Source organism: Phascolarctos cinereus, unplaced genomic scaffold, assembly GCF_003287225.1.
Source record: "Phascolarctos cinereus isolate Bilbo 61053 unplaced genomic scaffold, phaCin_HiC Scaffold_4;HRSCAF=312, whole genome shotgun sequence".
In the NCBI taxonomy this organism is placed as follows: domain Eukaryota; kingdom Metazoa; phylum Chordata; class Mammalia; order Diprotodontia; family Phascolarctidae; genus Phascolarctos; species Phascolarctos cinereus.
Window position 1 is genome coordinate 723,190,738 of NW_027555847.1, and position 24,416 is coordinate 723,215,153.

The 24,416-nt window shown below is 51.8% G+C and overlaps 1 protein-coding gene across 8 annotated transcripts in view; it reads right to left on the reverse strand.

Annotated features, from left to right (window-relative positions):
- The window catches only part of ARVCF (ARVCF delta catenin family member), a 370,319-nt gene that overhangs the window by 289,470 nt on the left and 56,433 nt on the right, over positions 1-24,416 (reverse strand). For all 8 annotated transcript variants that reach the window (XM_020996305.2, XM_078154469.1, XM_078154468.1 and 5 more), the window contains exon 4: positions 23,933-23,998. Coding sequence is in view for 1 of the 8 variants with exons in the window: in XM_020996308.2 (XP_020851967.1) it covers positions 23,933-23,935 (3 nt within the window). In the remaining 7 variants the exon portion in view is untranslated. The remainder of the gene's footprint in view (positions 1-23,932; positions 23,999-24,416) is intronic.

The window sequence follows — 24,416 nt, forward strand, 5'->3', positions numbered from 1 at the left end:
TATGTGGGCCTAGCAGGCCTAAAATGTTGATACTAAGACCCAAAGTCTGTCCTCAGGGAGCCTAGAACATAGATTTCTACAGGCCCTAGAACCATCCTTTGTCTGCTGTCCAATCCAATTAGACAAGAAACTACTAAGTGTCTACAGTAACATGCCAGGTACTGTGCTAGGAAGGGAGATGCAAAGAAGCAAAGGAAACGATTCCTGCCCTCAAGGAGCTTACATTCTATTGGCAGCTTACCACAAGATGGCAGGATGGTAAGAACATGGCTGTGGAGTTCAGAGGGCTGGGTTCAAGCCTCTGACAATCATTGCCTGTATGACTGTGAGCATGTCATTTAATCTCTGTGGGCCTCAGTTTCCTAATCTGTAAAATGAAGGAAATGGACTTGGTTGCCTCTAAAGTCTCTTCCAGTTCTAAATCCAGGACACTACAGGTGACTTTGGGAGCAAGCCTTTGAATCTCTCCAAACCTCAGTTTCCCCTTCTATAAAATAAGGGGATTGGACTTGATGACCTTTAAGGTCTCTCGCAGCTCAAGGCTTCCAAACCTATGAGCGCTGAGGTGGCTCTGGCCTGACCAGTCTGGCCCTTCCAAGAGCATCCGGTGCATCTGGAGGGAGGCCCCAGCCCATAGAGCTCACAGGCCACAAGGGTGCACTGGCTGTGGGTGTTTGCCATCTGGCCAACAGGCCGCTCGGCTGATGGAAGGGGATGGTTTTCAAGTGCAGGGGGCTGTGCCTGCAGGGAGAATACCCAGAGTCCTCAGCACCTCAGAGGGACCTCTCCTCTCCCCACTGCTAGTGAGAGCAGGTAGAGCTGCTGGCTGGCTGCTGACTCTCCACTCAGCCCCAGCCTCAGCTTAGGAGACAGTGGCACTGGAGATCTGGAAGCCGGGAAGTACTGACTGAATGATAAACCTAGCCAGGCCCGGCCACAGAGCCACCTGGCTGAGGGTCTGGGAGCTGAGGGAGGTAAGAGGACATGCAAAGAGGCTGGGCTGGGCCCCCCGCACTGCTACTGCAACTCTGCTGGGTCCCTTCATCTCTCTGGGCCTCAGTGTCCTCATCTGTAAAATTAGAGGGGGGTCAGAACGGCCCCCACCAGCTTCAAATGTTCCCGTTGAACTGAATGGATGGGAATGACTACAGCAGGCATTATTAACATGGGGTCCACATATTTTTGAATGTTATTATATAATTTATAATCATTTTAATATATAATAGAGTAATATTTTAATACTAATATTTTGATAATTGTATCTCGACATAATTGGTTCCTGTGGACCCTTCTGCATGTTTTTAGGCATTTTAAGCCAGGACTCGGAGAAGAGGCGCCCAGACTTGAGGAGAATGCCAAAGGGCGCTGGGCCGCACTGAGGGGACAAGCCAGCCTTGCCCTAGGGGGGTCTCCTGCTTTCCTGGAAGCTCTGAGATTCTACAGCAGGTGGTTACTGGGTGGTGGACCAGTGCCAGACTCATTTATGAATGTCATGGGGATGCTGAGGCTAAAATGAAACCATCTCTACCTTCGTGTAGAAAGGAAGGGGCCTGTATTCAAATGGCAAAGATATAGAGCAGCAGAGAGCAAATATATGCTAACTGAACACCAGGTTGGGTTTTTTTTTTCAGGGGAGGGGGCACACTAGTGGTGGGGAGGGAGATCAGGAAAGGCTTCATGTAGAAAGTGGTCTGAGTTTTGAAAGAAAAACCAGGGACTCCAAGAGGTGGGGGAGGGGGGGGACAGAATTCCAGGCGTGGGGCACAGCCATTGCAAAAGAAGGGAGTGGGGAGAAATGTGGTGGATGAGAAACAAGTGTTTGCACAGTGGGAGAGGGGAGCAATAGGTCAGAAGGTGCGGGTCGCATTACAAAGGAAGAGTCGAGGACTGGGCCGAAGAGGATCCCTGTCTGTCCTCTCCTGGGTGGGCCGCATCCAGAGCACTGCGTCTCGCTGGGGATGCCACAGTTTCAGAAAGACCTCGCTATTCACAGACTCACAGCTCTGAAGGGGTAAAAGGGCCCTCAGCCACATCCAATTCATACCCACAAGAGAAACATCACAAGATGGCAGGTGTCCAGGAGAAAACTGGGGCAGCTGCCTTGAATTCCTGCCCTAGGAGGATCGATGGAAGGAATGGGGGATTTGGAAGACGGAAGGTATTGGAGGGGAGGACTGTTCCCAGGTATCTGAAGGCCTGTCACCCAGAAAAGGGATCAGACAGAGGGTCGGGCACGTGAGGCCCACTGCAAACACCCCCCAGAACAAGAAAGGGAATGGGGCTGGGAAGGCAGCAGCAACTCCAACAGACCAGAGGAGGGCACCAGTCTTCGGCCCCCTCATGCCAGAAGCTGGCTGACAAAGGTACTAACCCTCATGTTATCATTGCTCAGGACGATTGAAGAGGGAAATGAGTGGGACCTGGTCGGGACGGGGGCTGGGATGGTGCCATTCTGGGGACTGATGATTCCTGGTTCCCTTCTCTTTTATGTCTGTGTTTTCTGAGCTACGCTGAAGAGGGGCCTGAGGGCTGGAGAACAGAGCACACCCTGCAGATCCACAGCGATGACAGCTTCATGAGGTCGGCCACAGCTTCCTCTTGGACAGCAATCTCTCGGCCCAACCTTCCTTCCTAAGGGGTTTCAGCAACCCAGGTCACAGGAGCGTGACAAAGCCCTGAATACTTCATCTACCATCCTGGCCTGGACAACAAGCTGAAAACAAGAAGGAAACATGCTCTGGGAAGAGGGCGACCAGGAGAGGTCTGGGAGAGAAACCCTAAAGTATGGGGGGGTGGCAAGAGGAAGAGGGGAAGGAGGAAGAGAAGGAGGAGGAGGGGAAGGGGGAGGGGAAGAGGAGGAAGAAGAGGGGGAAGAGGAAGAGGAAGAGGAGGAGGAGGAGGGGAAGAGGAAGAAGAGGAAGAGGAGGGGAAGGGGAAGAAGAAGAAGAAGGAGGAAGAAGAAGACTATCTGCTGGGACTCCCCATCATGGACATGTGCAGCCGGGAAAGCAGAATAATGGGTAGTCAGTCAGCTGCTTGCCAAGCAAACATTAAGCACTTGGTGTGTGCTGAGGGTCTCTGCCCCCACCTACTGTACAGTTACCTTCGGGGCATATCTAGCGTTCCTGGGTCAGACTCCAATCTTTTCAATCTTAGTCCAGCCCCCATATTTTACAGAAGAGGAAAGTGAGGCTCAGAGAGAGGAAGTCTGTGTGACCCTGGGCAAGCCACTTCCCCTGGGTGTGCCTCAGTTTTCTCACCTATAAAATGGGGATAATAACAGCCCCCATCTCCTAGGGCTGTCAGGAGGATCAAATGAATGACTGTAAAGGGTTTGGCACTGTGCCTGACACATAGTAGGTGCTCAGCACATGGTTCTTCCCTCCCCTCTCCCCTTGGAGGTCCCTCCCAGCTCTAGATAGATAGTCCTCGCACTCTCACCCCCTTGGTTTCTCTCAGGCTCGGCTTTCTCATCTGTAAAATAAGACTGTTGGCGGAGATGACCTCTGAGGTGCCTCCCGGCTTGAGCCAGGATCCTCTAAGCCTCCCTGAGCCTGCTTCCACACCGATTAAAATGCAGGGCTACAGTAGATGGCCTCTGAGGTCCAGCTCTTGACCTAAGAGTGTATGACCCTTCTCATACATGATCTCATTTGAGAATCACAGCCACCCAGTAAGAAAGGGACTGCAGGTTGTGATTCTCATTTTACATAGGAGGAAACCCAGTCTCAAGGAGATGAAGTGACTTGGCCAAGGTCACGCAGCTAAGTGTGTAGGTCAGGATTTGAACCCAAGCCCTCCTGATTCCAGGCCCAGGACTCTAGCCACTACAGTTAACCTAGTGCCTAGTCTGGTGCCTAGCACATAGTAGGTGCTTAATAAATGCCAGCTTAATTGAACTGGTGGGATTCACTTGGAATTACATACTCATGACAATCAGAGGCAACACGCAATGGAATGGGCCGTCTCAGGAGGTAGTGAGCTCCCCGTCCTTGGAGGGCTTTAAGCTGAGACACATAACAAAATGGTCAGGCGCGGTAGAGATTCCTTTGGAGAGGTGGCCTCGGAAGTCCCTAACTACTGGCATCATCTGGGCCACCTGCTGCTTCTTCTATCTCCTCTCTAGCTGCCATCCCAGGCTCCTGGAGCCCTGGCACACCCTTCAATAGAGCTGGCAGCCTCCTCCTAGGCCTGCGGTTCTCAGAGCCCATCTCTGTCCCCACCGGGTCCTGGGCCTCGTGCACCCAAGAAAAGAGGAGCCCTAGGGCCTCAGAAGGGAGCCTTAGAGGATGGACACCAGCTTCGGAGACAGGGAGGAGGGGGCCGCCTCTTCAGAGCCCAGGGTCCAAGGCCAACGGGCTGGCCGAGCCGCAGCTCACGGGAACGGGTTCAGCCGGCCGCGTTCTGATTTGTCAGGCATTTGTTTCCCTAGAATTTTCTAAGAACAGGAGCAAAGCGCACCAGAGTGACTGGGCTGGGCCTCGCTCAGCAGCCCCTTCCCGGCTGAATGGGCCCATTGTTCTCTGGGAAAGCCACAAGCAAGATTCCCAGAAAAGGAGCTGAGCCCCTCTGACTCAGGAAGGGGAAAGGCCCAAGAATTCTCTTTTCTCCCCTTTTTTTCACAAACAGTAGGAGAGAATGCACGGCCCACAGAGCAGCCACAATGCGACAATGCCCGGCTGTCTCGGCCCTAGCCCGACATTCCTGCGTCTCCACGGGGAAGAATGAGTCTGCATTCTGGACCCAGGCCCTGCAACCCACGGAGACGTGGCGCAATCAGCATCCAGGCCAGAATGTTCCCGATGGGGATGGGAGGTGAGGGGCACTGTGCCCAGGGTGTGGCCCACTCTGGCCCGGGCTTCAGGCTTTACCCTGAGGGGGCTGGGGCCCAGGAAGAAGGCTAGAGAGTGAAGCAGGCAATGGGGAACGGGAGCAGCTGGCTGGAGGGCCCCGAAGCTGGTGAACTACAGACTCTCAGCTCTGGTTAGAAGAGACCTTTGGGGCCATCCCATCCAACCCCTGAAACGTAAGGCTCAGGGAAGGAAAGGACTGACCCAAGGTCACCTAGCTAGGATTATAGAAACACAATGCTAAAACTGACAAGGACCTCCAAGGCCATCTGATCCAGCCCTCCCATTCTACAGATGAGGCCACTGAGGCCCAGAGAGCTTAAGTAGTTTGCCCAATGTAACACAGGCAGTAAGCGGCAAAGCCAGGCTTCCAACCCAGTGCCCTTCCCACTGAACTACACCACCCCCCAGACTGCTCCAGGGCCCACTTTCCTCAAGCCTAACACTTCCAATGAATGGGCCTGGGTACTGCCCCCCAGGCTCTCCAGTCAGGAAAGTCCTGACACTCATTACCCAATCAGAGGCAGTAATGGCTTGTCTTGGGAATGGGCCCCAGGGAGGGACAGGCTCCCTGGTGCAGTGGATAGAGCCTGGGTTCTAGAGTCAGAAAGATCTGAGTTCAAATCTAGCCTTAGACACTTACTGGCTGCGTGACCCTGGGCAGGTCATTTAACCCTGTTTGCCTCAGTTTCCTCATCCATAAAATAAGCTGGAGAAAAACAAAATGGTGAACTGCTCCTGTATCCCTGCCAAGAAAACCCTGACCAGGGTCACGACCGTGACTGAAACAAGTGAACAACAAGAAAGGCCTGGGGCAGGGAGGGGTTGGAATGTCCTGGCAGCGATGTCTGCTCTGGCCCTGCTGCCCTCCCAGTGACCCGAAGGCGAGAGCAAGACCCTCTGTGGGCAGCAGCTCCCGACCACCCCTCGTCAGTGCTCCGCCCTACGCTGCTGCATCGGCCGTTGCTTCTCTGTGTCCAAGCTGTCCCCTTGCAGGGCAGGGGGAGCCCCATGCAGGCCCACTCCCCAGCACAGGGCCTGGCACACAGCCGGTGACTGATCAGCGTTTGCTGAATTAGACTGAGCTGGGCCAGAAGGCCTGGACCACATCCAGACTCCTTCATTGACTGGTTGACCTTGGGCAAGCCCCTCAACTGCCTCAAACCTCAGTTTCCTCCTCTGTAAAAAGAAGGATTAAACTAGAGGCTTCTCTGAGGTCCCTTCTAGCTGTAAATACGCCAATGATGTGATCCCAGGGTGTGGGAGAAACACCAGAGAAAAACACAGCAACGCCCCCAGACCCCACCCAGCCTCACCCAGGACCATCTCCATGATGAGGGGCTCCTGGGGAGATCTGAGGAGCCCCACTGCGTGTAACAGGAAGGGCTGACACGCCCCACCATGGGGCCCCAGTGGGCAGGAGTAGGAGAGGAGAAACAAGAAGAGGCCTGACCTCCTTCTGTGGCACAGCAACCCACCCTAGGGGCTGGGAACAGATGCTGCACCAGGCGTAGGCTTGGCCCGAGGAGGGAGTGAGAGCCACCGCCAGGCTCTTCCAGGACCCTGGGGCAGCTCCTAGAGTCCGAAAGGGCCAAAGAAGGGTCTAGAGAGCAGGGCATCCTGGGCTGGAGGATGTCAAGGCTAGGAGAGAACTTAGAACATGGAACATCAGAGGAGGGAGGGCCTTAGAACAGGGGATGTCAGAGCTGGGAGGGCCTTAGAACAGAGGATGTCAGGGCTGGGAGGGCCCTCAGAACAAGGAATGTCAGGGCTATGAGGGGCCTTGGAACAGGGAATGTCAGTGCTGGGAGAGAACTTAGAACATGGAACATCAGAGGAGGGAGGGCCTTAGAACAGAGGATGTCAGAGCTGGGAGGGCCTTAGAACAGAGGATGTCAGGGCTGGGAGGGCCCTCAGAACAAGGAATGTCAGGGCTATGAGGGGCCTTGGAACAGGGAATGTCAGTGCTGGGAGAGAACTTAGAACATGGAACATCAGAGCACGGAGGGCCTTAGAACACGGGATGTCAGAGCTGGGAGGCGCCTTAGAACAGGGGATGTAAGGGCTGGAAAAGACTTAGAACAGGGAATGTCAGGACTGAGAGAGACCTTAGAACTTGGAACATCAGAGCAGAGAGGGCCTTAGAACAGGAAATATCAGGGCTGTGAGGGGCCTGAGAATAAGGAATGTCAGGGCTGGGAAGGGCTTCAGAACCTAGAATATCTAAGTTGGAAGGGCTCATTCCCTATTCCTTCCCTTTCCTTCGCTGGCCAAAAAGAAGACAGCGAAGCCTTGCTGCTAACAAGAGTAAGAGAGCCCGGGCAGGTGGGGAAGAACGCCCGCTGGACCCCTCGCCATCCCCAAAGGCTCAGGGCGTTGGCCGCTAAGCCACTGGGGATCTTCATCAGGTCCGGTTCCAAGTTAGACCAGGTGGGGAAGCAGCGGCCTCGAGGCCAGCCACATGCAGCCTGCTAGGGCCTTGGGTGCAGCCTTTTGACCAAGTCAGAGTTTTGCTGAGCAAATCTGTCTATTAAGGTGCTAGAGTTAGGGTCAGAGATCACAGGTTCCCCACCCCCGGAGTAGACCCTTCTCCACCCAGACTTGGGGATCCAAAAGAAAGAAGTGACTTCCTCCTGGCCTGGGGGTCCTGAAGGGATCCTGGCTGTCGTTAGCTGGGTACGGTGGCTCTGAAAAGCAGGCCTTATCAGTGGAAAGTTCTAGCCACCAGACCCAGATAGATAAAGATGAGATACCTTGGGTGACCCAGAAGAAATGAGCTGGGAGGCTAAGGAGGGTAGCAAAGGCCAGCACAGACCACAGCATGACACCAGCAGAGCAATGCTGGGGGGACCAGGAAAGCACCAGGACGGGGTTCAACTAGCACCACATGCCTAGAAGTACACTAGCAGTCAGCGGGATGCAATGTGCCCCAGGGAGACATCCTACCCAGCATGGTCCAGGTCCACTGAGAAGATCAGAACATCATCAAAAGACATCTGGGGTCCCATAGAGTTAGAAACATGAGCTGCCTCTCCATGTCTGTGCCCTGGCCATAGCTAACTCCTACCCCGTTCTCCCTCAGTGTGATCACTCTCACCACACAGGGCCACACAGCTGGTAAGCATCTGGGGCTGGATTTGAACTTAGGCCTTCCTGACTCCAGGCCTGGGACTCCATCCACTGCACCACTGACCAAGGCTAGGTTCACACTCCGGGTCTTCCTGATTACGAGCAGAACATTCTCTCCTCTCTGCGATGCTGGCTTTCTTTCAATGCATCAAAGCATTATTCTAACTATCATTAAGATGATTATCCTTCTGAAGTCTACAACGGCACTTCCCCAAAGACCTCTCCAAGGGGATCCGATACATTCGCCATTCCAGAAAACCTCTATCCCCGGGCCTTGGCAAGCGGGCTCTTCCTGTCCCAGTCGCCGACCAATCTGGTTGCTTTTGCTATCAGCCCATCAGCCCTGGAAGACGTGGAGCCTGGGTGAACTGCACGCATTCTTGTGATTAAAAAGAGAGATGCGAGGAAGTAAACATGAGGCCAGGCTGAGACAGGCCCTCTCCGAGGAGGCATTTCCAAATTGGATGCAGAACCAGCTCGGCCTCTGCACTCAAAGCTCCAAAATTTATTATCTCCCAGGCTAGCACTGGAGGGGTGGAAGGGAACAGGGACAGAATAATAATAATAATAATAGCTAGCATTTATAGAACACTTTAATGTTTGCAAAACACTTCACATATACTTTTTCATTTGATCTTCACAGCAAACTTGGAAGGTAGGTGCTATTATTATCCCCATTCTACAGATGTGGAAGCTGAGGCTGTGAGGCTACTACTACTATTAATAATAATAACAACAGCTAGTATTTATATGGTGCTTTAAGGTTTGTAAAGGACTTTACAAACATCATCTCATCTGATCCTCACAATAACTCTGGGAGGTAGGTGTTATTATCTCCATTTTACAGAAGAGGAAACTGAGGCACAGAGAAGTTAAATGACTTGCCCAGGGTCACAAAGCTAGTTCATCATAGAATCACAGGTCTAGAGCAGGAAGGGATCTCACAGACCATAGAGTCTAACACCTTCCTTTTACAGAGGAGAGAATGAAGACCCAAGTCAGGTGACTTGTCCAAGGTCACAGTACATATATTACTTGTCTCACAGGACTGTCAGAAAGAAAGCTCTCTGTAAACCATTAAGCCCCCTAGGTTAGTCAGCCCAGGTTCACACAGCTAGTAAGTGTCAAGTGTTTGGTCTGAGACTGGATTTGAACTCAGGTCCTCCTGACTTCAGGGCCGGTGTTCTATCCACTGAGCCACCTAGTTGCCCCCAGAATAATCTTTTTAAAAATTTTAATAGGAGGGGCAGCTAGGTGGTGCAGTGGATAGAGTACTGGCCCTGGCGTCAGGAAGACAAGTTCAAATCTGGCCTCAGTACTTACTAGCTGTGTGACCCTGGATAAGTCACTTAACCTCAACTGCCTCACAAACAAAATTTTTGGAAAGGTTAAATTAAACTTTTTGGTTCAGAAAAATGATGTAGATATAGTTTATAGGGATTTTAGCAAAGCTTTTGATAAAGTTTCTCATTCATGTGGAAAAGATGGGAAGGTTTAAATTAAAGGCCAGGGCAGTGAGGTGGCACAGTGGTTATAGCATTGGGCCTGGAATCAGGAAGACCTGAGTTCAAATCTGGCCTCAGCATTTACTAGCTGTGTGACCCTGGGCAATTCACTTCACCTTGTTTGCCTCAGTTTCCTCATCTGTCAAATGAGCTGGAGAAGGAAATGGCCAACCACTCCAGTATCTTTGCCAAGAAGACCCCAAACGAGATCGAGAAGAGTCAGACAGGACTGAAACAACTCACCAACAACAAAAATTAAAAGGTTCAGAACTGGTTGGAATGGCTGGACCCAAAGACTTGTCATTAATGGTTTGACTTCAGCTTGGAAGGTCTCCAGTGGAGTGCCCCAGGAATCTGCATTTGGCCCTGTGCTGTCAAACATTTTTATCAGTGATTTCAACTCTGATTCTATGAAAAGTTAACCATCACAGTACAATAATAGCTTATATTTATGTAGTACTTATTATGTACCCAGCACCATGCTGAGCACTTCACAATTATTATCTCATTTACTCCTCAAAACAACGCTAGGAGGTATGTGCTGTTATTGTGCCCATTTTACAGTCAAACAAACCGAGGCAAAGGGGTTAAGTGACTTGCCCCAGGGTCACCCAGCTAATAAGTGTCTAAGATCAGTTTTGAACTCAGGTCTTCCTGACTCTAGGCCGGGGCTCTTGCACCGTGGTGCCCCCTTGCTGCAGTAATCAAGCTATGTGAAAAGCCCAACCCTGCCTACCTTATCAGGGACTCCCACCTTGGAGACCATCTAGTCCGCCATCTTTATTTTACCAAAAGATGACTTTGAGCAAGTCATTGGGGAAGAAAGTGGTAGGGCCAGGATTTAACCCCAAGTCTTCCGCCTCCAAACTCAGGGCTCTCCCTACCACCCCACGCTGCCTCCCCTCCATAAGGTAATGTGTATGAAGGTTTCTCATAAGGGGCTGCTGAAATGTGAGACCCCATCAGGAGCATCAGCTGTTTTCCCTTTGGCCAGTATTTAGCAGTTCAATTCAACTGGTTAAGCCCCTACTAAGTGCAGGGCACTGTGCTAAGTGCTGGGGATACAACAAGGGGCAAAAGAGAGTCCCTGCCCTCAAGGAGCTTCCAATCTAGCGGGGGAAACATTATCAGGGTACAACAAAGGGAAGCGCCCTCTACTTGGAAACAAAACTCTAAGCTCAAGGTCCAGTTCAGCCAGTCTCTTGCTGTGTGCCCTGGGGTAAGTGTCTTCACCTGTCTGGATGTCAGCTTCCTCATTTTTAAAAGAAGGGAGAAGGATGAGATCGACTCCAAGACACAATTTAGCTCTGGACAGCAATTAGCACAGTGCCTGGCACACAGTAGGTGCTTAGTAAATGTTGACTGACTAGTGACTAGTCAGGGTCTTTCAGCATTTCTTTCTTTCTTATTCTAAACTTCACAAACACCAAATAAAATGACCATTCCCATATAACTGGGACAGGATTGTGCAGGAGGTGGTGAACCTCGCTTAGTGACACCTTGCTTTTCCTAGGCAGTAGGTGAGGCAAGCTCTTTAGCTCAAAGCCCTTTACAAGGGAGTTGTGAACGTGGCCCCACCTGCCAACTAGAACAAATGACAGCCAGGGCTGTGTGACCTTGACAAGTCCCATTCATTCCTAGGGACTCAGTTTCCTTATCTGCAAAAGAAGAGCTACAGTCCCCAAGGCCCCTCTGGCTCTATGAGTCTGGGCAAAATGTGGCTCAGACCAGGCCATGTCACATGACAGCTTGGGGGGGGGTTTCTAGTGTCATTATGTCCAGACCTTCTTTGGCCCGTCACTCAGGGGAGATGTCTGGTCTCCAACAAGCTGAAAAGACCTGTTCCTCCCACATCTCTATCAGCACCACGGCCAGAGACAGCAGCAGAGATGATGGTGGCTGGTTCAGTCAACACTATGGATAAGGAAAGCAGCTGAGTGGGGGCTTACGACCCCTCTGGTGGGTGGGCAAGGGCAGTGTGTGGTTAGAAGGCATAAGGGGGGCAGAAGACCACTTTCTGTTGCTTATGAAGGTCAGATTGGCCACCACTTTGGCCAGGTAAAATGTAAGCTCCAAGAGGGCAGAGCATCCCTTTTATCTACATCCCCTCCACCCACGCAATGCTTTGGATGTAGCAGGCACTTAAGGAATATGAGTTGGAAGAAGTGAATGAAGCTTGGAGCTTTGGGGCTGATGTAGCTGCTTGGCGAGAGCAATTCAAATCCAGGTAAGCTTTCGGGGACACAAAAAGCATATGCCAGCATTGTCTGGGACCTGCAGAAGCCTTTCCTGTTAGAGGTGAGCCACTCAATGAGCCAATCAGTGAGCATGGATTAAGCAACTATTTTGTATTTTTTGATATTCATTTTCTTGATATATTTTGTATGTGTGTATAAATATACTAGTTTTCTCTCCTGTTAGAATGTAAGTTCCTTGAGGGCAAGGGTTGATCTATTCTAGTCTAGTCTAGTCTAGTGCACTGCCTGGCACACAGTTAGTGCTATATAAATGTTAGGAGGTAGTAGTAGTAATAATAATAGTAGTAGAAGAAGTAGATGGTGATGGTGGTAGTAGTAGTAGTAGCAGGTATAGTAGGTGGTGGTATAACAGTAGTAGTAGTAGCAGTAATAGTAGTAGGAGATGGTGATGGTGGTAGTAGTAGTAGCAGCAAGTATAGTAGGTGGTGGTATAATAGCAGTAGTAGTAGTAGTAAGTGATGGTGGGAGGAGGAGGAGGAGTAATGGGTGGTGGTAGTAGTAATATGTGGTATAATTATAGTAGTAGTAGTTGGTGGTAGTGGTGGTATCTAATAAATTCTCGTTGATTGATTTCTAAGGACAAGGCACTGTGCTAATAGGCACTGAGGATACAAAGACTGAAATGGCCCTGCCCTCAGGAAGTTTGCATTCTATCAGAGGAAACAATATGGACCCTCCAGGAAGAGCACACAGGAGTCTCCACAAGGGAGCCCCTCCTGCTAAGCCACCCACAGCAGGGCAATCCCAGGAGGCACACGTGCCTCTGGTGTTTTCACGCCCCAGGACCCGGGACCAGAGAACCACAGACATAGAAAGGGATAGATCTTAGTGGGCATGAGATGATGTGGTCCAGCCTCCTCATTTTGTGGTAGAAGGCCCTGAGCCCAAGGGGCTTTGGGGGCGTTGCCTGGGTCGTGAGCAGCAGAGCCGAGACCTGAGCAGGCTGATCTATCTGGTGCCGTCCTGCTCCCTCCCTGGTGCCTAGGCTGAGTCTGGGGTGATGAAGCCTTCAGAGCCTCGGCCCCCCAGCCAAGCTGGGCCGTGTTTGGGAGCTGCAGACATAACACTGCCCAGCTGGAGCCATACGGATGCTGCCTCCAGCTCTTTGGGGGCCTGCCCCTCAACCTCCCACTCCACCCCGCCCCACTACTCAAAGTTATTTATCTTCCTTTTTCACTGAAGAGACAAAGCCAAAAAAAATTCCCTTCCACTTCCCAAGCCCCACAGCCTCTGCCCTTCACAATCCTTTAAAAGCCATGTTTCACTCAGCTTCCTGCGCCGCTCAGCAGGGCGTCCAAAGGCCCATCTCCTGCTGGGGAGGGGGGCGCCTTTCTAGTCCTTCCTAATCCACTCCAGCTTCCTCAGGCCAGGCAGAGAGTGCCTCACTTGGAGCTAAACACTCCTCAGCTTCACAGAGTAGAGGAAAAAGGACCTCCAGGAGGAGGGTCAAGCAGAGCTGGCCTGAGGAAAGGGTTGTGGAGAATGGGGGTTTGAACCTGTCAGCTTAATTTATCATAAAGCCATTAGCACAGGGAAGAGAAGGGGCCCATTAAATCGACAGGGCCATAAACACAGGCTTTGTCTGACGCTTCCGGGCTGAAGGGGCGGTGGGACCTCCTAAAAGCCTCCCGAGGGACTCAGAGGAGAGCCTGTGGGGGCTGCCCCTGTGCCCCCAGTTATCGGGCCTCCCAACAGATGCCAGAGGCTGTAAACCTCTTCTCATCCTAAGATGATGAATCTGGGCCATCCTTATCACGCTGATGAGGAACCGGAGAATGCAACCCATCAGTGGGGAAAGTCTTGACACCAAGTGATCACAGATCTTCCAAGTATCAAAGCCAGCCAGACTTTATCATCTCCACTTTCCAGATGAGGAAACTGAGAGTGATGTCCATTAATGGGAGAAAAGCCAGGCAGGCATCACAATCCCCATTTTAGAAGCAGCCCAGGCTCTGGAGCAATCCTACCTCAGATTCACACTAACAAGTCAGGTTCCTACAGGGTGGCTACTACACCCCCTCAGGTTGGCTCTAGGGGTACCCCAAGGGGCTTGGATGTGTCTTTTCTAGAGCCCCCAGTGGGGGATGGGGAAGAGACCAAGGCATACCACCATGTGGCTGCTTCTCTGGGGGTCTGGCTAAATCAATGTCTCCTCCTTTGCTACTCCCTAGAATCCAAATGTCTGCTGGATGCCTGGGATCTGGACTGGTCTACAGACCACCTCCACTTTATGACTATGTCTCCTTTGCCAGTGCCAACACTCTTCTGGTCAACAGCACTCCAATGCATCACACTTAATCTGATACATTGGGCTGATTGGTGGATGGAGGCTTGTTTCACCTGGTTAAGCCATCAGGGCATCATATCCCTTACTCTAAGTGGGATGGGGTGACCGAAGTGGTTTATCCCATCAATGCCTCCATCACATACAGAAAGGCAGAAACAGAAACCGAATCAGAGAGGCACAAGAGAATAGCTAGGTACAAACAAGATGCATACAGAAGACAGAAGGAAGGTAATTAGAGAAAGAAGGCATTAGTGGGGAATGGGGGGGGCCTTCTGTAGAAGGTAGGGACAGAGCAGAGTTTGGAAGGCAGCCATGGGTGCTAGGAGGTGGAAGAGGGAAGCAGAGCATTCCAGGCACAGGGAGAGCCAGGAGAAAGGCAGAGGGAATGTCGTGTTAAGTAGGCCAGTAGAGCTGGACTGAGGGTGTGCAGAGGAGGTGGGCAGGCAGAGAAGAAGTGTTTATTAGGTGCTTACTAAGTGCCAGGCATGGTGCTAAGACCAGCAAAAAGCCAACAGTGTTGGCCCTCAAGGTGCTTACTTTCTAAGGAAGAAGACATCATATAAAAGGGAGCTAAAAAGCAGGGGGTGGGGTGTGTGTGCAGGGCCCCCACCCTCTACAGATTAGTTTCTAGAGACTGTTGAACGGGGGAGGAGCAGCTGGCCCTCCTTAGAAGGTGCCTGTTCTATCAGCCCCCAGAGGAATGGGCTGCTCTTCTGAGGAAGGCAGGATCCCTGAGCTATTTGGGGAAACTCTTAATTGCAAGTGAAGACAAACTCCTGGCAGCTCTCCCAGCCACTTCTGGGCCCCTTGAGGTCTGTTTGCTTTGGTGATTTGCCATGAGTTAGCTGCAGTGCCAGAAGTGAATGCACAGGGCTACCCAGAGACCCCATGTGGCAGAATGGGGACAGAACCGCTCTGCTTCTTCTCCAGCCAGCTCTGTGACCTTGGGCAAGAAGAGCTCTCTGGATCTCAGGTTCTGATTCTCACAAAATCTCAGTCACAGATCATCTGGTCCACTAAACTGCTGTCTGCCTCAGTTTCCCCATCTGTAAACTGGGGATAATAATAGCACCTATCTCCCACTGTTGCTGTGTGGATAAAATGGAATACGATTTGTAAAGCACTCTGCAAATCTTAAGGTGCTATATAAGTGCATTTATTAGTAATATTTTATCTTTAAAGGAATCCCCTTTCACAACATCCCCAACAAGGGGTCCCCACTTGAAGACTTTCACTGATGAGGAACTCACTCCTTCCTGAGGGAGCCCAATTCACTTTGAAACAACTCTGGTAGTCTCTTCCTGCTGCTGCTGTTCTTACTTTATTTTCATTCAGAACTGACAAATACTGAATTAAATAGGCATTTCCAAATACAGAGGAGAACAGGAAAAGGTGAAAATGCAGTTCTCAGTTACACACTGCTTTCTTTCCCTCAAACCTGTCCTTCATCTGAACTTCCCTGATTCTACTGAGGATACCACAATGGTGGGATTGTGGGCAAGTGAATTAAATTCTCTTTGCCCCAATTTACTCATCTACAAAATAGGGAGAGGACAGGAGTTGACCTCAAAATCCGTTCCAGTTCCAAGATCTTATTATCTAACAATCAACAAGCATTTATTAAACACCTATTACATGTCAAGCACTGAATATACAAAGAAATGGAAAAACCAGTCAGTCTCTGCCCTCATGGAACTCATAGTCTAATGGGAGGTACAACATGGAGACAATTATGTACAAATAAGTCATAGAGTAGATGGAAAGGAGTCTCACTTGCGAAGGCATAAGGAGGTAGAGAAACTAGGAAAAGCCTCCTGTGGAAGGTGGCATTGAGCTTGGTTTTGAAGGAAATGTGGGGTTCTAAAAAGTGGAGGTAAGAAAGTGTATTCCAATCACTGTGGACAGCCTATTTGAGGAACCGCAAGTGGGCCAGCACAGCTGGCTGGTGACTAGGTGGAGGAGAATAAAGGGTAAGAATGCTGGAGCCTCGGCCAAGTAATGAGGGGCTGTGAATGCCAAACAGAAGAATTCATATTTGATCCTGGAGGCAATAGGGAGCCACTGGAGTTTATTGAATAGGGGGTGACACAGTCAAGCATAAGCTTTAGGAAAATCACTTTGGTGACTAAATGGAGAATGATCTGGAGTGGGAAGAGACTGAAGTCAGGCAGACCCATCAGCAGGCTATGGCAATGGTCCAGGTGGGAGACGATGAAGGCCTGTACCATGTTAGGGGCAGTGTCAGAGGAGAAAAGGGAGCGGATAAGAGGGATGTTGTAGAGGTGAAATCAATGAGAGATGCTGGAGAGGTGAAATCTACTAGAGATGTTGCACAGGTGAAATTTACTAGAGATGCTGCATAGGTGAAATTTACTAGAGATGCTGCATAGGTGAAATTTACTAGAGATGTTGCACAGACGAAATCTACAAAAGAAGCTGCACAAGTGAAATCTGCAAGAGATGTTGCACAGGTGAAACTGACAGAACTTGGCAACAGCCTGCATGTGGGGGTGACAGAAAGTGAGAAATCCAGGATGACTCCTAGGCTGGAAGCCTGAGGGACTGGGAGGATGGTGTTGTCCTCTATAAGAAAAATAGGGAAGGGGTCTGGGGAAGAGATAATGAGTTTGGGACATGATTTGAGTGATTCTCTTGACAATTAGATGCTGGTGGTCACTGATTGAGAGAACCAAAGAAATAGCTGGCTTTCAGTTCTGAGGAACTGAGACGGTGCATGGTACAGAAGGAAGAGCATGGACTCTGAGGTCTGAGGTCCTGGATTCAAACCCTCCCACGTCACTAACTGTCTACACTCAGGCAAGCCCTTTTTGCTCTGTGGGTCTCAGTTTCTTCTTCTGCATAATGAAGAGGTTGGACAGTGGCCTCTGAGATCCCTTCCAACTCTAGATCCTGGAGGCTGTGGCTTTAGAGCATTTGCCTGGAAAGTCAAACTCATCTGAACAAAGAACCTTCATAGCACCCAGGTTCTGGGTCTCCTCCTCTTCTCTGGGCTAACCTTCAGCAGACCCATCAATAAATGCCAGGCTTCAGAGAACATTGTGGAGGGAAGAGGAAAGGAACCAGGATGATGAAGGTCCTTGAATTCACCCCACAAAAGGTCAGTTGAAGGAAATAGGGAAAGAGCCTGGCAAAGAGAAGATGGAAAAAGGTTAGGGAAAAAACATATTCAGAAACAAACTGAACTTAAAAAAACCCAGAGATTAAATAATTTGAGGGTCTATCACAGGGTAGGAGGATTCTTGTCCTACTCAGACCTGGAGGGCAGAACCAGGAGCCAGGCAGGACAGTGCAAAGAGATAGACTGAGGCTCAATGGCCAGAAGAACTCCCAGACAGAGCGAGCGTCCCCAAGTGGCATGGGCAGGAGGTCTTCCAACAGAGACCCAGATGACCACTTGTTGGGCATATAGCACAGGGAATCTTGACAAGGCAAAAAGTGACTTAAGGGGGCTCTGTCATAACTGGGGTGTTCAGTGACCCCACAATCCAACCCAGCCCCACAAATCACTGGGTAATGGGGAGAGTATTGGCCTTGCAAATGTTCAGAAGTCCTGGCTTGGAGATGCAGCTCTAACTCTGCCAGGCTGTGTGACCCTGGCTAATTCTTAACCTCTCTGTTTCCTTACCTACAGAATTGGGATAATCAGTCCCTGCCTCATAGACTGACATCAGGAGATACACCTTAAACCTCTACAGAGCAATGAGTTCTTGTCATAGGATCATAACCTTAGAGCCCAAAGGACTCTCAGAGGCCAGTGAGGCTGACCCCCACACTTCACAAATGAAGAACTGAGGCCCATGGAGGGGAAGGGCCTTGCCCAGGGTCACACGAATAGCAGAGCTCAGATTTGAACCTGGGTCCGGAGCTCTGCCCAACACATGTAATGTAAGGAGGCTACGCATCTACCTGAGTTTGTGTCTGGGTGGGGAGCAGGGGAGAGGAACTCTGGGCTCCAGGGGCTGGGTCGGTCTTTAACCTCACAGGAATCTCTGGCAGCTGCCAAATTCTACATACAGCAGGTCTGGTTTCTCGGACCTTTGGGATCAAAGCTGAGCCTGAAGGAGACTCTGCCAAGCATAAGAAACCTGACTTCCTCTGGCAGCAGAAGAGAGGTTTCTGAGAGGAGAGTGGCCATGCCTCGCCTATGCTTTGGATCACAAGCCGGACCCTGGCTGGCGGCGGTGCCTCCCCAGGAAGGGGGTGGAGGTGGGGGCAAGAGTGAGCCAGGGCAGGCAAGACGCTCCAGCCAACTACGGGCTGACTTTCCAAGGAGCGTTCAAGTGCACTGCAAAAGGAGATGCGCAGCATGGCGGGAACCAACCAGTCAACCAACAAGCATTCATGAAGAACCTACTGTGTGCCAGGCACCGTGCTAAGCCAGTCTATCGATAAGCATTCGTGAAGAGCCTACTGTGTGCCAGGCGCCATGCCGAGCCAGTCTATAAGCATTTATGAAAAGCCTACTGTGTGCCAGGATTGTGTTGGGTGCTAGAGCTAAAAAGACAGAAATTAAACCATCCCTGCCCTCTAGAAGCTTACACTCTATTGGAAAGAGCAGCATGTCCTCCCATACTCAATCAACGAGCATTTATTAAGCACCTACTCTGCTCCAGGCTCTGTGCTTACACAGATTTGGCACCAGTGGCCCTGGTGTCCAATTGAGTCCTGCAGCCCTGCTGCTTGCTGGCTATGTGACCACTCATCTGTAAAGTGGGGTGGATAATGCTCCCCCCACCTCACTCCCATCCTGAAAACCTTGGCTGACAGAAGAATGAGCGATTGCTATGAGCCTCTGAGCTACAAGCTTTGGTGGGGGGCGCACCGTGGCTGCTGCTCCCCTCTTTTCCCCTCCTCTGTCTGTCTCCCAGACTCTCGAGCCCACGTGCAAAGGACAGGACAGGAGGGGATGCTAGAGAACACAAAAGATGGGTGAGGGGCTTCTGGAAACCCTGCAGGGACTGAACTTTGGATGACCCAAATTCAGTTTGAGTCACCCCTCTCCAAGGATGCCCTGCACTGCTCCCGCTCAGAGCCTCTGTCCCTCAGCGACATAGCCTTCTCCACCCTTCAAGGCCCACACTGTGCCGAGGGCTGGGGCTAGGCACTGGTCATAAAAAGGCCGAGGGGCAACCATCCCTGCCTTCAAGGAGCTGACATTCAAATGGGAGATACGTGCCTCTCCTGAAGAGGGGATGGGGACCCCTCAGTCACTGCAGACTGGCACCTTCTCTGCAACCAGAGAGTCCTTGGGGCAACAGGAGGTGAATAGACTTGCCCAGGATGTGTCAGACACAAGACTTGAACCCAGGACTTCCTAACCCCAAGGCCAACTCTCTCTCCACCGAGTCATGTGGTCTCTGCAATGCCCACAAATAAGAACATAGAACACATTCGCAGTGTCACAAGGTGACCTTGCAGAGGAAGGCTCTAGCGGCAAAAGAGGCCCTCCAGAAGGAGGCATCTGAGAAGAATCTTGAAGGAATACAGGCTAAGGGAAGGCAGGAGGCAGAGCATGCCAGGCATGGGAGAGAGGGGTCTGGAGAGGAAGAGTCTGGTGTGAAAACTGGCAAGGAGGACAGGAGAGAGGACACAGAGGGGAATCAGGTGCCCCTCCTCTGGAAGCGTGATTGTCCGAGAGCTTCTGGGGCACCGGGGCTTCACTCCCTTGCCCAGGACCGACCGAGGCTGACCCTGTACCCACTGTGCCAGGGTATCTCCGAGGAACCCTGGGGCATCCCTAGGTGATTTTAGATGACCTTGCTGTTGTTTGATATCAGGCATAAAAAAATAACCATTTTAAAGAGATTTACTACAAAAGTCTGCCCGAGTATTGTTTAGAGTAAAGGCTTCTACCCCTGCCAACATTCTGGGGGCTACCCCACTACATTCTTCTGCCTCTCTAAAAAAGTCTTATTAGTTACATAATTTATGTAATAATTAAACATAATTTATACAATGTCTACATAATTTATATAATAATTATCCATAATTTATATAATAATATTTACAGGATTTCTATAATAATTCTATTTACATGATTTGTGTAACAGAGGCGATGTGCAATAGTGGATAGAAAGCCGCCCGGGAAGCTTGCCCAGTAAGATGTGGGTTCAGGTCATGCTTCTTACCAACACTGGTTTGTGCCTGGGGGCCTCTGTGGACCCCAGGCAACTCTAAATTGTAGGGAGTTTTCCCACCTGGGAGTTCCTCATCCCAGCTTCATCCCTTCCCCAACACCTGGCCACCTCCAGGTGAGGCCCAAGCTAGTGAAGAACGTGCATTGCAAAACTTAAAATGCAGGATACGTGTGATCCACAGGATTTGAGAGTAGGAAGGGGTCTCACTGGACACCTTGTCCAGCCTGTAGAGCATGAAAGGAATCCCCACTGCCGTCCGCCCAACCTATCCTAGATGGGCCCAGGGAAGCTAGCAGGAATCAGCCATGGGACTCCCTCTCTGGGCCTCCTGGTGCCCTCCTCCCTGTCTCTGCTGCCCTGGGGCTAAGGCCTAGGCCGGCCCCTCACTCCTGCCCATCATGTGTAAGTGCAAGGGACCATCAGGTTTGGGGACCACTCAGCTCAGCCCCCCCATGGCCCAGGGTCCCCCCAGCTCGCCTGCCTCACACCTCGATGGAACCAAGGGGGACAAAGCCCTGAAGAGCTGCCGCGTCTTTGTCCTCTGCCCTTCCTCCACTAGGCCAAGTATCCCTCACTTAACACTACAGACATATCGCCCCTAAGCTTCCCAAAAAAGAATATTTGTGTGTGATACAAACACCACTGGGGGGGGGAGAGACTGAAAAATGGGTTTGTGGAAAGTAATTTGGAATTATGGGATAACAGAATGGCATGATGCAAAACACATGTCAAAACGCCTGGACCCTTTGCCTCTGAGATGCCGCTGCTGGGGTGGAATCCACGCGGGTCAGAGACAGCGACAAAGGGCCCATGAGCACCACAGCACTGGAGCATTTTGGTACCAGCAGTCAGGCCCCAAGCATTTATTAAGCACCTACTATGCCACCAGGCACTGTGCTGAGAGCTGGAGATACAAAGAGAGGTAAAAGACAGGCCCTGCGCTCAAGGAGGAACAGCCTTCAAGCAGTGCTGAGTGGTTTGGTTGGTTTTTTTCCCCAAGTGTGGTGATTTCCTGAGTGTGAAGAACTCCAGGTGTGAACACTCCTTCCTCGGATCCCTGACCTGGATTTTCCAAGAGCTGCCTTGGGGCTTTGCTCCCTCACCCAGGACCACTGAGGCAGGACTCGAACCCAGGGCTGAACCCCCACACATGATGCCAGTGTATCTCCAGGGCACCAGGAAGCACCCGAGGGTGACTTGCTTATGTGGCCTAGTCGGAGGCATAAAAAAACCTTTCCACCCGAGCTTTGCTTCAGCTGCCGGATTCTCTCCCTGCCCTGGAGGCTGCTCTGCTGCCTTTCATGGACTTTTCTCATGTGCAGAATGTAGATAATAATTATCTATAATTGACATAATGCAGGCGTGGAGAGTCGCTACAGGAAGGGGAACACATCCTGCCTCGGGCCCCCCCGGGCTGGGCAACCCAGGCAGCCGCTTCCGCTCTCAGAGCTCAAGCCAGCTCTCCCAGACTGCTGCAGAGAAGGTGGCTGTCTGCACTGGCAGAGGAAGTTTCCCCACCTGGGAGTTCCTATCACAGTTTCGTCCCACCCCAGGCATTTCCACTTACTCATGCTGCCCTACTAGTTTCTGGTTTACGACTGATCTTAAGGATCACAGATCTAGAATTCCGAGGCCCCTGAGCCTAACCCCTACATTGGGGAAGGAAGGGCTGGGCACCTCCTGGTATGGGGGGCAAAGCTCTGGCCTCATTCCTGCCTCCAATAACAGCAGACAAGACAGATCTAGGACCGAGGGCGAGCTTGGGGAGCTGTGTCCCCAGGGAGGACCTCTCCTAGTCCAGGCCTGCTGAGGCAAAAGCCAGGACTCCTGGGGCCCTGCGCTAAGTGGCTGAGGGAGCCTCTTCTGGACTGTGACCAACTCTGCTGAGAAAACAACCAGGGTGGGGGCCACCTGCTGAGAGCTGTCCCAGGTGCCTGCCCCAGGAGTCAAGCCAAGCAAGAAAAAAAACAGAAAACAACCCTGGGGAAGACTGAATTTAGAGGCGCCTCCTGTGCAAGCCCTCCTGCTGAGGAAACTGAGACCCAGGCAGTCTCACCGTCCCTTGTACAGAACAGTCCAGCCTCCCTCTGTGCCTTTGCATGAGCTGTGACCAATGCCTGGGATGCCATCCCTCCTCATATCTGCTAGGCCCCTTAAAAACATCCGCTCCCCAGCTGGTCGTGGGGTTGAGCAGACTCCTAGAAATCCCCTAGAGAAAAGGGAAATCATTCTATAATGAACCGTTGCCTCTGCTAACCCTCTAATGCGTCCCTGCAGCACGTAGGGACATCTGGCTTCTCCAGGGCTATGCCCGGGACCTGGCCACGTGGAACGTCTCAACAAGAGACTTGGCATCTGTGGTCTCAGGACCAGCCTGGCTGAGTGTAGACATACACCCCTCACCACAAGGCGGACCGCTGGGCAATGAAGCTTCTCACCCACCACTCAGGACGACCATTTACTAAGTGAGTCAGTCAACAAAGATTAATATGAGGGCTTACTCTGGGCCAGGCCCTGTGCTGGGGATACAGAGAAAGGTAAGAGCATGGTGTCCCCTCAGTCAAGGAGCCCCCTCCTAAAGGCAGAGGTACATACAAGATACACACAGAGTCAATGGTAATCTCAGAGGGGAAGGCGCTCAGCTCTGAGGGGATTGAGGGGGGCCTCCTAGGGCCTTCCTACCCAAGTAGGGGAGTCTTCCCCAAGGAGAACCACAGGCAGGTCCAACCTTAGAGCTTGGGAAATAGTGAAGGAGGGAACAAAACCCTGGCTGTCCAGGAAGATGCAGGAGAAACCACTGGGCCACTTGCCCAGGGTCACACAGCTAGGAAGGGTCTGAGGCAGGACTCGAGCTCAGGGCTTCCTGATGCTGCTGCACCGCCCGCCTACGATGGGAAGTGGAGAGAATGAAGAGCTCCTGGCGCAGGAAGTCCCTCCAGTAATAGCGTGCAACCCGTCTCTGGGTCAGTAGAGACGGCCATGGGTCAGAGGGACTGAGTTATTTGCCCGTGAGATGCTATTTGTAAAGCCTGGCATACAGTAGGTGATTACTCAATGCTTGTTCTCCACCCCCCAGCCCCACCCTACTGCTCCTGTTGCACATCGTGTTGTAGAACATTGGGCACAGGAGCTAGAATCCAGAAGGCCCAAGTTCCAATCCTGCCCTGAGATACTGGCTAGCCATGGGCAAGTCTTGGAACCTGTCTGGGTCCAAGGTTCCCAGTCTCTAAAATGAGGGAGTCAGGTTCTGCTGCCTCTGAGACCCTTCCAACTCTCTAAATGTGAGCCCATGAAGTGGGGGCCGCACCCCACGGCCCCCAGTCATTCCAACAACGACCAGCCAATGAGGGAGAGCGCCGGGGCTGCTAGTACCTCAAAGGCAGCCTTGCCAGGCCCCGTGCATCAGCACACACGAGAAGGACAGCTGCCCAAACTGTGATCCAGTGAAGGAGGGTGGCCCAGCTGGGCTCGCTAAGTTTCCACCCCCCGCATTGTAGGTAGGCCGGACCCTCCAGCTGGTGGCTGCCCGGGACCTCCGAGCAAAGGGGAGCTCCCTCGTGGGTTAGGAGCTGGGCCCAGCCTCTTCCAGCCCCATCCATCCAGAATCCGACTGAATGGATTTCTGGGCAGCTGAAGGCAAGCGCGACCATGGACACTTCCCTGCTGCCAACACAGGGAGGAAATTCCCTGCCCCGTGCTCTCAGCTGGGGGTGGAGCCAAGTCTTTCATTACCGGGTAGACCTACCATGTCCCTCGGGCACCAGGCTGCTGTCCGGCTCTGTCAGGGGGACCGAGTCCTCGGCTGCTTCTCCTGGTGGGAGAAAGACGATGTAAGCATATGCAGAAGGGGAGAAGTCAAAGGACCCAGGGGAGATGGGGTGAGCATAAGATGACAAGACAGAGGTAGGACGCTGCCCCCTTTGTGGCCAGGCTGGCTCTCCACCACAGCGGGGTTTGCAGCGGCCTGGCCCTGCACATGTCTGGGGACCTACCTGGAACATCCTCCACTGCTGACTAGTCAAGTCACCCTCTCCCAGAGCTGGGAGGGGCCTGGGAGACCATCAATCCAATACCCTCACTTTACAGAGGGGGAAACCAGGGCCCAGAGGGGAAGTGACCTGCCCAAGGTCACAGGGTCATGCATTGTGAGCTGCAAGGACCCTCAGAGGCTACTGAGTGGGACCCTCTCATTTTATAAATGAAGACTGGAGTCTGAGGGATTTAAGTGA